This window comes from Sander lucioperca, chromosome 16 (genome assembly GCF_008315115.2).
Source record: "Sander lucioperca isolate FBNREF2018 chromosome 16, SLUC_FBN_1.2, whole genome shotgun sequence".
NCBI classification, from domain to species: domain Eukaryota; kingdom Metazoa; phylum Chordata; class Actinopteri; order Perciformes; family Percidae; genus Sander; species Sander lucioperca.
Genome location: NC_050188.1, coordinates 30,350,785 through 30,363,817, shown reverse-complemented (window position 1 = coordinate 30,363,817; position 13,033 = coordinate 30,350,785). Strand labels below are relative to the sequence as shown.

Here is a 13,033-nt window from a genome sequence, read left to right as displayed (position 1 = left end):
GTTGCCCGAAAATAGGTGACTGTGTGCCCAGTACAGAGCACCACGAGCTGCCGGCGGAGATTACGGTTAAGTTTAGGCAAGAGTGAGTGTTATGCAGCGACGAAAGTTAAGTTTTAGGCACGGAAACGACTAGTTAAGTTTAGGAAAAAAGATAGTGGTTTGGATTAAACCACTCCTAAGGAACACTCATTTCCTGGGTGAAAGACTTTAGTTTTCCCCGGTATACGAAATCCGCTCTCTGGCTTGAAAGTCCTGTGTGTTAACGCCCACCCATCCAACCCGACCTTCTCCCTACGTGGCCAGCCGCGTTCTTATACATCGACCGTCAATGTGGTGCGCACTGCAAAAAAACCCATGGAAATCATACAAATTACAGTGCTTATCTTTTCGTAGTTTTTCGAACGTATAGTTTATGAAAAACAACACAATTTGCTTTTTTTTCCGACAAAACGTGACTTGAAAACGTGTTTTGTTTTTGTAATAAATTGTGGTCATATTTTAAAATTGTAACTGCTGACATGTAACATGCTATGTTTCCACGAGAAGATGTGTTTAAGAATCTCACATATACTCAAGGAGGAAGGAAGTCGGACAGGATCGGACACACATTCATGAGGTAAATTCACAGTCAATAAAACTGAAAACGATGATTTAAAAGATTGAAATTAAACACCAAACAAACATCTTTCAACATTTTAATGATTTATTCATTTAGTTCTTACATAGGTCACAACCTCCTTATTCATGTGAACAAATGTCACCCAGTGTTAAACATACAGCAGCAGTGTGCAGTGTTAACTACGTACATCTTTAATGCCTATTGGTGACTTCACAATAAAAGACTTCAATGCTGAGTACCAGCAGAAAGATAATTTGTATATATATATATATCGATAAGTACATTCTGTCCAAAGCTTTATTCTGAAGGGCCCTGAAGTGTTACAGTGTGAACAGTTAGTGCATTTAGGTGACAGAGAGAAAGCATTAATACATTAGTACACCAATACAACAGTGTTATCAGGACACAAAACAACGTGGGGGGGGGTCTGACTGATCCTCTGCTGGAAGCAAATATCTGCCATTTCCCTTTAAATTAACCGCTGAGATGAAAGAAACAGTGAATTGTTTGCATCAAATCTTGATTTGACATTTCTGGTTTGTCACCACTTCGACCTCTCGAATAAAGAAAGTGAAACAGGAAGAAAGTCATCTAAAAAATAGACTGCGCACACTTTCATGTTCCCCTGAAGCTGAATGTGTGTCCTCTTTAAAATAGTTCAATAAATCAGCGGAACACATGAGGACCTGTTGAAGAGTTTCCCATTATCACGATGTTTACTGACCTTGAAGTGAACACGGACAATCGAGTTGAAAGACATTTGATACTGTAACCCAACACTGTTAGAAACTGACCGAACGTTAAAAAGAAATCGAATCATACAGTAGTTTGACTCAAAAAGAAAAAAGAACTAAAACAAATGACCCACAAATGACAGAAAAGTACAGATATTTACTTTGAATTCATTCTACCGCCATTTATTTAACTAAACCAACACATATTTAGCTAAATAAAACTTGCTGTAACTCGACACACGTCTGTCTGTGGATCAGCCAGCCCAGTTTGAGGACACATTGGGACGATGTAAAGGGACGCCTCCTGTCTCCGTTATGCACGTGCGTTGATGATGTCGACAAACTCTGGTTTCAGAGAGGCTCCCCCCACCAGGAAGCCGTCCACGTCGCCCTGAGACGCCAGCTCTCTGCAGTTAGCTGCTGTCACTGAACCTGGAGGACACAGAAATAAGGCGGTTATGTCGAACGAGCAAGGTCCAACGTTCTGTACAAAACCAACACATTCTCACTCCCATTGCGTCAAAAAGAGACGCTTGGTTAGGTGCATTTGGTGTTTGTTATTGACGCAAAAAGTCTCCTTTAGCGTCATATTTAGACGCGCTTGCTCGGGACTCTTGGCGTCACTTTTTGACGCTCTGGGTCGGGAAGTATGTTTAACCGTCATGTCAATGCGGTATGAGAACGGGACAGTTAGGTTTAGGAAAAGCTGGTGGGTGGGGGTTACAAAATGGACGCTTAAGTGACACGCGGGACAAGAACGGGACATGAGCCCAGGTCTTCTGGGTGAAGGTCCAGTTTTGTTTAACTCCATCCACCCCCCCCAACCAACCTCCGCTGGGTTTCCACAGGCAGCGGTTTTCAACTGCAACTCCAAGTAGAGTTGTGTCACCACAACATGATGCCGACGGAGTACGCGTTTTGCAGACAATTATCAGTTTATATCTGGCCTAACACAACTGTTTGGTAAGTTTTCTACTCCAGTCACACACTTTGCCGTCAAGTTTGATTAACGTTCTATTACTAGCATTACAATGCTAACGTTACTAGAATGCTACTACTACTAAAGCAAATATATAGAAAAACTCGCCAGGTATACCAACTGCCTCGACAACCCTCTGCACAAGCTAGCTGTTAGCATCCTTGTAGTCATACAGAGACGTATCATAAAGTAAGCTATAGGGAAATCACGATCTTTTAATTTGCACGTATAGCATGTGTGTATACATGGTAGAATTTATTGGAGGCACGTTCGCGAGTCTGCCCTCTCATTGGCTACCGCTCTGCAAAAGTTGACTAAAAGTCAACTTTGGGAGAGCGGTGAACATCCGGGCATTTTCGCCACCGTCAGTGGAATTCGCTCATACCGCTGTTCTTATAGGGAAGGAATTGAATCGCTCCGCTCTGCCGTTATTTCAGCTGCTTGTGGAAATCCAGCGTTACGCGGATTTTAGGTCTGTCATACTACAGTTGTCGCTCTTAATACTACATCATCTTACAGCGCTGCGGTCGAGCTGCTGCCTGGCTGCTACTCTGCCAGGTACGTCCCATACAGACGCTAAAGGGTGATTTTTGCATTGTATCCGACGCTGAGAGCCACTGACCAAGCGACAGTATTTGACGAGATGGGAGTGAGAACGGGTTGTCAAAACGGGTATAGTAAAAATACTAAAAAAACCTATCTAACAGGAGGACAAAATTCTACTTTTGTCCCCCAAATGTTACTGTTCCAGTTGAATGTACTCACTAAAATCTCTGTAACACTTAGCTCTGACTTTGTAAAAATATGAGAAGCACCAAATGCGTTTTGGACTTTTCATAAAAAATGACAATAGTAATAATTCCTAAAAAAGATGCTAGACTTAAACTTCAAAGTTACACAAGAACAATACCACATAAAAGAGAAACATCAACACAAGGCAGAAAGCATGATTGCCAATAACATGTTAGTAAGTTATTTGCAAGATTGATATCAGTTTAGCTATATACTGTAAATGCAGGAAAAATCACTCATGTATTGTAAATGCAGGAAATATCACTCACATACTTACATATGTTTTTGGTGCAAAGGTCATGACTTAATTGTGTTCCTAAAACTAAACCTGCGCCCCAAAAATAAAAATAAAACGCAAAACATAAGCCTGTTGTTTAAGTTCTTAAAACCTGACTGTAGGAGGGTTATGGTACCAGTGTATGGGTGACTAAAAATACCAACCAGCTTCCCAAATACACACAGGATATGACCACTACGATCCTGCAAACAGGACCTTTATATAAAAACTGCCAAAAATCATCACTGACCTCCGTAGATGATGCGCACGGAGTCGGCAACGTCGTCTGAGACATTGGCTCGGAGCCACGCCCTCAACTTCTCATGGACCTCCTGAGCCTGGACACATGCACACACACACACACACACACACACACACGCAAAATTGTGCATTTACTTGTGAATTGTGCACAATTTATTTCCAGTGTTTCATTCCAAAATTAATTTAAAATGTTTAACTTCCTAAAACCTTCATCTTCCAGTTTGTTAGTTGAGTTAGTTTATATGGAATAAAGGTTAAAGAAACGGGTCTTTCTTATTTAGATGTCTGAAAAAACAAATGTAACCCAGTTTGCAAGAAATCATGGATAGCAAGTTAATTGTTAATCATAAATTCTGAAAAATCACGCAGGCGTGGTCCTCTCACATCCATCCTGTGGAGGTCGGACAAAACGGTACATTAAGGTAATGCTAAGGCTAACCTGGTCAATGTAGTGTCAAATTAATAAAAAAATAAATCTTGATGCTGTTTGGCTGCCTGACTGAAAAACGCTCCCCAGACGTCGTTTGTTCAAGCAGCAATTACGACCTACAGTATATTTAGGTTTCTAGTGACGGCGCCCTCAGTGGTCGTAGTAATTATGACTGGAGCAAAGCAGGAAGTAACGTGACGAAATATGAGTGCCAAATTTCCACATAAAGAGGCAGGTCGGGGATTGAGTCCTGTTTGTAAAAGGTCCTATGACATCCTGCTTTTTGGATGCTTTTATATAGGCCTTAGTGGTCCCCTAATACTGTCCACCGCAGCTAACCCTAACCTTAACCCTAAACATAACCATTGCCGCGCTGGGAGGAGACGTTGGGGGCAAAAAACACCAAAGACCAATACTGAAGTCTCTTTCCCGAAATTCAGCCTTGGTGCAGAATTACAGCCACTAGAGCCAGTCCCACAATGAGCTTTCCTTAGGGTGTGCCATTTCTATGTCTGTAGCTTTAAATGCTATTGGGGAGAGAGGGGGGGCAAGGTGGAGGGTGGGGGTATGGCCTTGACCAACTGCCATGCTTCGCTCGTTTGCAACAAGGGGGTAAGCCTCTCCTCGGACCGCGAACCTCCTATGGCGCCATTTTAATGCTACAAAGTGATCACCCCCCGTTAGCATTCCATTGACTACCATTCATTTTGGCGCCACTTTGACAGCGAATAACTTTACATCTGAAGAGTTTAAAGACTCTATTTGTCCATTGTTTATTTCTAAAGAAACACGACAATGTATAAAAGGCTCCATTACCTTGTACTTCACGTTATGGCTCCGTAGCAGACGTTTTTGTAAAAATAGGCTAACGATTGTGTCATAACCACGCGACTTACTGTCGCATAGTAGAGGAATTACCGTATAGTACAGGAGAAGCGCGCAGGCAGTTTTGTCTCACATTAGCTGTTTAAGTGCAATTACTAATGTTAACTAGCATTTTAGTTAGCAATAATTAGCCTGTGTCCATGTTATCTCCTTACATATACCTAAGCTCTCCGTCTCTGCTAGATTGGGAATGATTGAGATTTCTCTTGGCACAGCTACCAGAAGACTTACAACTTTCAGACACGTTGCTCACGTCACATTTACGTCGTCTCTCTCAGTTGAAGGCTGCGCAGTAACGCTCAGTGCTCACCGGAAAAGTGCTTCTAAGGGCCTTCACTGGTCTCCGTCCAGAGCAACGGGATCTGTTGGTCCACTCTTATATACAGTCTATGGTTTGCAAGCCATGATGTCTCTCTCTTTCTCATGGGTGGGCCAAATTCTCTGAGCGGGCAAAGCTGAAAAAGGGGAGGTAACCTTCCTCCTTATGATGTCATAAGGCCATTCCAGATTGGCCCATCTGAGCTTTAATTTTCTCAAAGGTGGAGCAGGATCCCCAGGGCTCGGTTTACACCTATCGCCATTTCTAGCCACTGGGGGACCATAGGCAGGCTGGGGGAACTCTTATTAATGTTAAAAAACCTCATAAAGTGAAATTTTCATGCCATAGGACCTTTAACAAGGTCACGTTCAGCGTCACATGCGTAACCGGAAGTGCAGTAACGGTGGATTTTAACCTAAATTACCATCTTATTCTAAACTTAACTAAGTAGATTTGGTGCCAAAAAGTAACCAAACTGCAAACCGTGGCAAGTTTTTTTAACTTAACGGAGGTTGTATTTCTGCCACCGCTAGGGGCGCTAATTTATGATCCGCTCCTGTGGCTGGTATTAGAGGGTAGGGAACAAACGGCCGACATTGTCATATGGTTTGGAGGACTTGTTGGACTGGACACACTGCAGTTATTAAGAGAAGGAGGAGTTGGTGTTACCTGTTCAGGTGAAGCTGTCTTGCCCGTGCCGATGGCCCACACAGGTTCATATGCCAGAACCACTTTCTCCCAGTCCTTCACGTTCTCTGGAACACATAAAAAAAACGATATTTATGAACTAAAAAGTATTTTCTAATATTTAACATGATGATGTAGCCATGCAAACACAATGTTTCATTTCCGGGATTGTTCAGGTGCTGCCAGAAATTCTTCCGGATGTCGCTCATTTAGTCTGGATGTCTGTTACCTTCCGCTTCCTTTGTGTTGGCGTTCTAAACTCCGGTCTATTTATGAGGACTATGGTTAACTGCTCCTCAGATCTCTGCAGGTTAAATCCAGACAGCTAGCTAGATTATCTGTCCAATCTGAGGTTTCTGTCGCACGAATGTACACACGTTCCTCCAAAACAAGTCAATTCCCGAGGCTATTTTGCAGAGGCACCGTGGCTCCGTCCGGCACTTAGCGGCACCAAAAGTGCCGATGAACCATGAACACGTTTTTCTCGCATCCCGGAATGCTGTGTGGACTCGCCAGACCCTCTTCCGCAGCGCTGTGGAGGAAGGCCTGGTAATGTGAGACAATGCAAACACTGATACTGAGGACAAACACCCCAAATCACGGAGAAACTCTTTCACAGAACAGAAGTTTCAGAAGGAATAACATCAAATCAAATTGTCATACGCTAACAGAAAAGGTCAATCTATTTCAGACTAAGAAACATCCAAGAGGCAGAGCAGCGCTGCAAGGATCCGTCAGTTCTGTGACTTGTTTCCTGTGAGCTCTCAGAAGAGAAAATCCTGCGTTAACAGAGAAACAAGATGACTGTGTCTCAAGAAACAGCAGAGACCACTGACCTATTTGCATTTTAAATCAGCATGTAGCCTACTTTGAGTACAGAAGTGGGCTGCGTGTAACCAGGGAAAAGACCATCAATAAAGTCTTGTAATATCGGACTGCACACTGAGTGGATCCAAGAACAGGTTTTTCAGATAGATGGACACAATAGAGATTATTATTGCTGTATGTGTTGTTGATGTTCCCATTGTGATGGAAAAGTCACCTCATATCCTGATCTTTTTTTTTTTTTTAAATAACCTTTTTTGGTTTGAAATCTTCATCAGTGTATAAATAAAACCAGTAAATTCTCTTCATAAAGAAAAAAACTCAGGAAAACAGTAAGAAGATCCACAAGACCAAGAGTTTAATAATAATAAAAAAAAAAAAAAGATGTAATCTAACGAATAAAAAAACAAACAATAAAAGAATAAACATAAAAGAAAATGTTAAAAGAACAGAAAAACAATATAGAAAAATATTTAAAAAAATGAAAGCCGCAAGCAGCGATGGACGGGCCCTCGCCCCTCCCGATGCTAAACGAAAATTTAATAACTTCTCATCTTTAAAGTCTTTAGATTGCACAGAATTATTTTATAGTACGAGACCTGAAAATGGCGAAATATGCACAAAAATTACACAGTAAATTGAAAATGGCTGACTTCCTGTTGGGTTTAAGGTACAACCCAAGAGGCTTTTTTGTACATCTTAACATGTTACATATGCGTACCAATTTCCGTTAGTCTACGTGAAAAGTTAAAGGAGGGGGCTTTTACTTTGAAAACTGTACGGGGGCTCTACTGAGCCATTTTGTCACAAGTAAGCACAAAACCCATAATGTTGGTGAGTTTTTGAGCATCTTAAGCCCCTCAAAAATGTGATTCATTGGAGAGGTTTATAAACGGAGCCGTTTCAATAGGGCCTTCTCCGACCGACGCTTCTCGGTTCTCGGGCCCTAATAATAAAATTAAAAAAAGGTATAAAAATTGTGTTTTCCTTTGTTTACCTGCAATGACCTGCGTCTGAGTGTAGACGACTTCTTCTGTGGTGCCTGCTTCCCGCTCCTCCAGCTTCTCCCCGACGCAGGCGATCACGCCCAGATCACTCTCCAGAGCGTGAGCCACCTGAGAGCCAAACCACAGACTTGAGTCTTTACCTGGATCTGCACACCCGATTACAACATATTACAACCGACTGAATGCTTCCGCAGATTTGTAGTGGAATAGAATTAAAGTGGAGAATAAGTCCAGATTAAGATTCAATATATTAGCCTTCGTCTTAAAGCTACAGTGTGTAGTTTCTGTCTCCCCCATGAGCACCAACCCCAACCCCAACCCCACCCCCTCCTCCACGCAGTTGCTAGTAGCCAAGGAGGACACGGAGGATTAAAAAAAACATGACGGACTCTTCAGAAGAGATAATTATCTTCACTCGAGTTTCTGCGTGCGAAAGTCGCCGGAGGACACCATTTTCAAAACACAGTCATACTGAGAAATACAGAGAGAGTTGTGCGGAGCTGATAGTCTTAAGCAGCTTTGTAGCAACTCATTTAGCAATGGGTTGAATTTAACAGACGTTCATTAATATAAAAACGTTACGTACTAAAGCTTTAAAGGAGTGTCTTATAAAAAAAGCTAATGCCACTTAACATGGTGGACAGGGTGTAGAGCTGCAGACACGGCACCCCTTCTCTTCTCTGCTTCTCTTCATCGTTGTCAGATTCATCTACCAACCCTTATAGAACGGGCTCAGGTTTGCCTTGCACCAGCTCTTAATTATGCTGTTATAGTGCTGTTATAGGACTTCCTTTGACACACTGAGCTCCTCTCTCCTCTCTCTTTCCATCTGTGTGGATCCATGTCCCAAAAATGCTTGTTACTAACCCTAGAGTCCTTGTTTTTTTCGCCCAGCAGTTTTCCTTGGATTAGGGTGGCATCTAAATCATGGTTGCAGCTGTTGCCGTGGTCCTGCTCCGCGCCCTGCTATGCCCTGCTATGCCCTGCTACACCCTGCTACGCTCTGCATTGCCCTGCTACGCCCTTCTACACCCTGTTACGCCCTGCAGTGCCCTGCTATGACATTAACTACTACAACTACTATTTCTAGTCATAGTTCCATTATCTTTATTGTGACTATTATTGTCAGACACCGCCTACCAAGAGCCTGGGTCTGTCTGAGGTTTCTTCCTAAAAGGGAGTTTTTCTTCGCCACTGTCGCACTAAATGCTTGCTCTTGGGGGAATTACTAGAATTGTTGGGTCTTCGTAAATTATAGAGTGTGGTCTAGACCTACTCTATCTGTAAAGTGTCTCGAGATAACTCTTGTTATGATTTGATACTATAAATAAAATTGAATTGAACTTAACAGTGTTTTGAGATTGAACAACGTCCACGTCCACACAGGCTGCCTCCAAACACAAACATTTTTCCGTAGCGAGAGGAAGTATCTCACCTTCTGACCAATCAGCTCGTCACTTTCCCCAAACACGTGACGGCGCTCAGAGTGTCCCAGTATCACCCAGTCTGCCCCGCAGTCCTTTATCATGGCCGGACTGGAGCGAGAGGAAACATGTTAAAGTCACAGTTGGTCACAGACGTGATGGATCATTTTACAAAGGTTTAATGTGATACATGTACAATTTTGTACTGTAAAGACAAGGCAGCTTTATTTATATACTGTAGCACATTTCAGCATCAAGGCAATTCAAAGTGCTTCACACAAAACATTGAAAAGCAGTTAAAAACATTTGTTAAAGAGAATAACAAAAACTAAATTAGAATAAGAGAGGTATAAAATGCAACATTAAAAGTTACAGTGCAGTGTAAGAAAGGAACTATTATGTGAGTTACGGCTGTGCAATTATTCAAATTTTAATCACAATTTCGATTTTGGCTCCTGACAATCACAAAAACAATGGAATCGAGAAAAAAACTATTATTTTGCACATTACATTTTGCAAGCAAACTCTTATTTTGTCTTGTGTTCTGAAGGGGAATTCAAAAAGTTCAAACGGGATAAGTATTAGGTGAAATTTCACAGTTCAAGGTGTTTTCACTGTTGATTCGTTTAAAAGGTGCTGTAGGTAGGATTGTGAAGATCCAGGACTTAGCCAAAAAATTTGAACATCAACAACTTCTCAGTCCCTCCCCCCTTTCTGCTAAAGCCCAAAACGTTCTCCTAAGCCCCTCCCCCCACAAGGGAGAATGAATGCGTGTGCATGAGCAGTGATTGACACGCAGTTAGACACCCCCCCTGGCCCTGATTGGTGCATCTGAACAGGGAGCAGTGGGTTTTTGAAAATCACACTACAGGCTGTAGGTGGTGCTAGAGGAGCCGGATTATTATTTTTTTTAAATTACCAGCTTCATGTAGTTCTACTGGAACATAGGGTCAGTTTCAGCAAATATGACAGAAAGTTAGTTTTATAAGTCTTACCTACTGCACCTTTAAATAATTGTGATTTTAAAGTGACCAAAATAATTGTGATTATGATTTTTCTTTTCATGATTGAGCAGCCCTAATGTGAAGGTGAGGATTTCCTGCAAAGCACTAACATTAAATTATGTCTCCATATCCTCAATGAGAAAATGTATTTGAATATTCATCAGCCTGCCGTCTAATTAATAAGTAAGATTGCATTGTGAATAGTTCATGAGTTCATTCGTTCAGTGGGTGAGATACCTGATCTCCCCTGTAAACGCTCCCTTGGCCACCTTGTAGCAGTTCTGGGCTGCGACACCGATCCTGAGATCCAGACTGGACCGAGCGAAGTCCAGGTAGATGGAGGGGGGAGCACACACCACCTCTGAAAAAAAATCAAATCATCGTGACTTTAATTTCATCTCTGTCTGGGCTGAGACTTTTTCTATTTCTGTTCTCACTTTCTACCAGAAGAAGTGTCCCACGTTGATGCCAAAATAGGACTTTTGGCCCTGGACTGAAAAGGTTAATTTAATTTAAATTGGGTTACATTCATTTTCAGGGGGGTTCCATCACTGATAGCTGCAGTGTGCCGTGGCCACCTCATTCTGAAGTACTGCAACAACATGTTTAGGTTCCTAAGTTTAATAAAGTTTCATAGTTTCAAAAACCCTTTATGTTGTCACTTTGGTTTTCCACTCTGAATACTTCTTATTAGTTGAAGCCCTGTTGAGAATGGCCAATTCAACAAACAAACTCACATATAAACATTGTATATAAAGAATAAAAAAGGTGCAGGTCAGGATCAGCAGTGGTGGAAGAAGTACTCCGATCCTTTACTTAAAAAAAAAAAAAAAAAAAAAAAAAAAATATATATATATATATTTTTTTTGGGCTTTTACGGGCTTTAATTGACAGCTTGAAGACAGGAAAGGGAGAGAGATAGATAGAGCGAGGGGGTGCAGCAAAGGGCCGTGGGTTGGATTCGAACCTGCGCCAATGCCAAGGACTCCAAAGCCACATGGGGCGCACACTCTTCCCGGTGAGCCTGAGGTTGTCCCTTAGATCTTTTACTTTAGTAACTTCACTTTAAAAGTTAACCCCAATGTAAAAATATTCCTGCATTAGTCCTGCAATCAACATACTTAAATAAATGTACAGAATTACATTTTCTTAAAATGTCCCATATTGTAAAAAGATGATACAACTATATAAATGTTCATTTAAATGATATCTGGTGGGTTTGGTGATTAGCAATTTCGGGGCTGTTTCATGTTAAACAAAAAGGATCTTACTCTTTAACAATCTCTGTAGAGATCCTTTTTTTCCACCATTTTTTGACATTTTATAGACCGAGCAACTAATCTATTATAGTCGAGAAATGAAATCAACAGGTTAATCCACAATGAAAACAATCGTTAGTTGCAGCCCTAAAAATGAGCACAACCATAACCATCTACAGCAGGAAAATGCAACATTCACATAGATGCAGCAGAAATATGAATCCAGAAACATAAGATATAATAGGAAAACACTGACAGGGAACATTTCACTGAACAATGAATACTTTTGCTTTAAGTAGGTGTGTTTGTGTGTGTGTGTGTGTGTGTGTGTGTGTGTGTGTGTGTGTGTGTGTGTGTGTGTGTGTGTGTGTGTGTGTGTGTGTGTCCTACATTTAGCTGGTAATACTTTTACTTAAGTAGCCTAAGGTTTTGAACGCAGGACTTTTACTTGTAGTAGAGTATTTCCACAGTGTGGTATTAGTACTTTTTCTAAAGTAAAGGATCTGAATACTTATGGCACCGCTGCTTAAAAATCACACTTAGGTTCAGTACTTGAGTAAATGTACTTAGTTACTTTCCACGAGGATAAACAGAAACGTCAGAGGCCTTTATGCAACTCATCCTGATCACGTGACTGCCAATGTCAGTGCGTCATCTGAGCAGCAGCATCTCCTCTCTGATTCTTTATCGATTACTTTTTTATTGATCTCTGCATCATAAAACCTGCAGACAGTTAATTTGCAGACTGTGTGTAACCCCACACAGGCATTAGTCGGTCAGTTACCGGTCTGGTCGTCCAGGCTGGCGGTGTTCAGGGTGGTGATCAGCTCCTCCAGACTCTCCCTGCTGCCGTTCATCTTCCAGTTTCCTCCCACGAAGAAGCTCCGGAGCGCCATGGCCGGCTGAAGGTGGCGGATACCCGGTTAAGAAGAGGAGGAGGAGGAGAGGTGGTGGAGGTCCGGAGGAACACTTGAGCTGCAGGATGAGACTCCGCTGGTGTGTATGTCAGGGGCTGTCGGAAATATCACAACCCAACACCGGCAAAAAAAAAGAAATCATCTTCTTCTGGTTCATGACGAGAGTCAAACAGCTTTATGGAGCACTACCGCCACCTGGTGTTACAATGAAGGATGACATGCCTCTCTGGACTGACAGTGAATTGTTATTTAGTGTTCAGTGTTTCCTTTTCTATGTTATATATAGCCTACTTCATCTTCACCATATTTCTGAGAGAAATAATACTTCTTACTACAACATTTATGCACAGAAAACACAATGAGTTCATAAAATATGATGCAAAAAGCCATAGAAATTATTATTATTATTATTATTAATAATAATAATATATTAATGTTATTATGCATTTCTTACTTGCTTTGGGCATACAAAATATTTTTAATCAACCGACCACAGTTTTTACCAAACAGTTGAGATTTACAGTAAAGGTGCACTTTCAACAAACTGAGTTGGTGTAAGTGTGATAAAAGACATTAAAAAAAAAGAAAAATATACACATTTCTTTTTAAGGACA

The 13,033-nt window shown here is 41.5% G+C and overlaps 1 protein-coding gene across 1 annotated transcript; it reads right to left on the bottom strand.

Moving 5' to 3' along the window:
* Positions 1-1,514: 1,514 nt before the first annotated feature.
* On the bottom strand, positions 1,515-12,551 carry tpi1a (triosephosphate isomerase 1a). The gene is made up of 7 exons (XM_031294780.2): positions 12,287-12,551; positions 10,481-10,604; positions 9,251-9,350; positions 7,806-7,923; positions 5,966-6,051; positions 3,652-3,739; positions 1,515-1,785 (listed from the first exon to the last, which is right to left on the bottom strand). The coding sequence occupies exons 1-7, from the start codon at positions 12,396-12,398 to the stop codon at positions 1,667-1,669; spliced, it is 747 nt and encodes a 248-aa protein (XP_031150640.1). The 5' UTR covers positions 12,399-12,551; the 3' UTR covers positions 1,515-1,666.
* Between the last annotated feature and the right edge of the window lie 482 nt (positions 12,552-13,033).

Coding starts and splice junctions, on each gene's coding strand:
- tpi1a (XM_031294780.2), bottom strand. CDS start 12,398: ATGGCGCTCCGGAGCTTCTTCGTGGGAGGAAACTGGAAGATGAACGGC. Junction 6,052..7,805: donor TCAGACGCAGGTCATTGCAG/GTAAACAAAGGA, acceptor TATGTGTTCCAG/AGAACGTGAAGGACTGGGAG. Junction 3,740..5,965: donor AGACAGCTTCACCTGAACAG/GTAACACCAACT, acceptor GCATGTGTCCAG/GCTCAGGAGGTCCATGAGAA.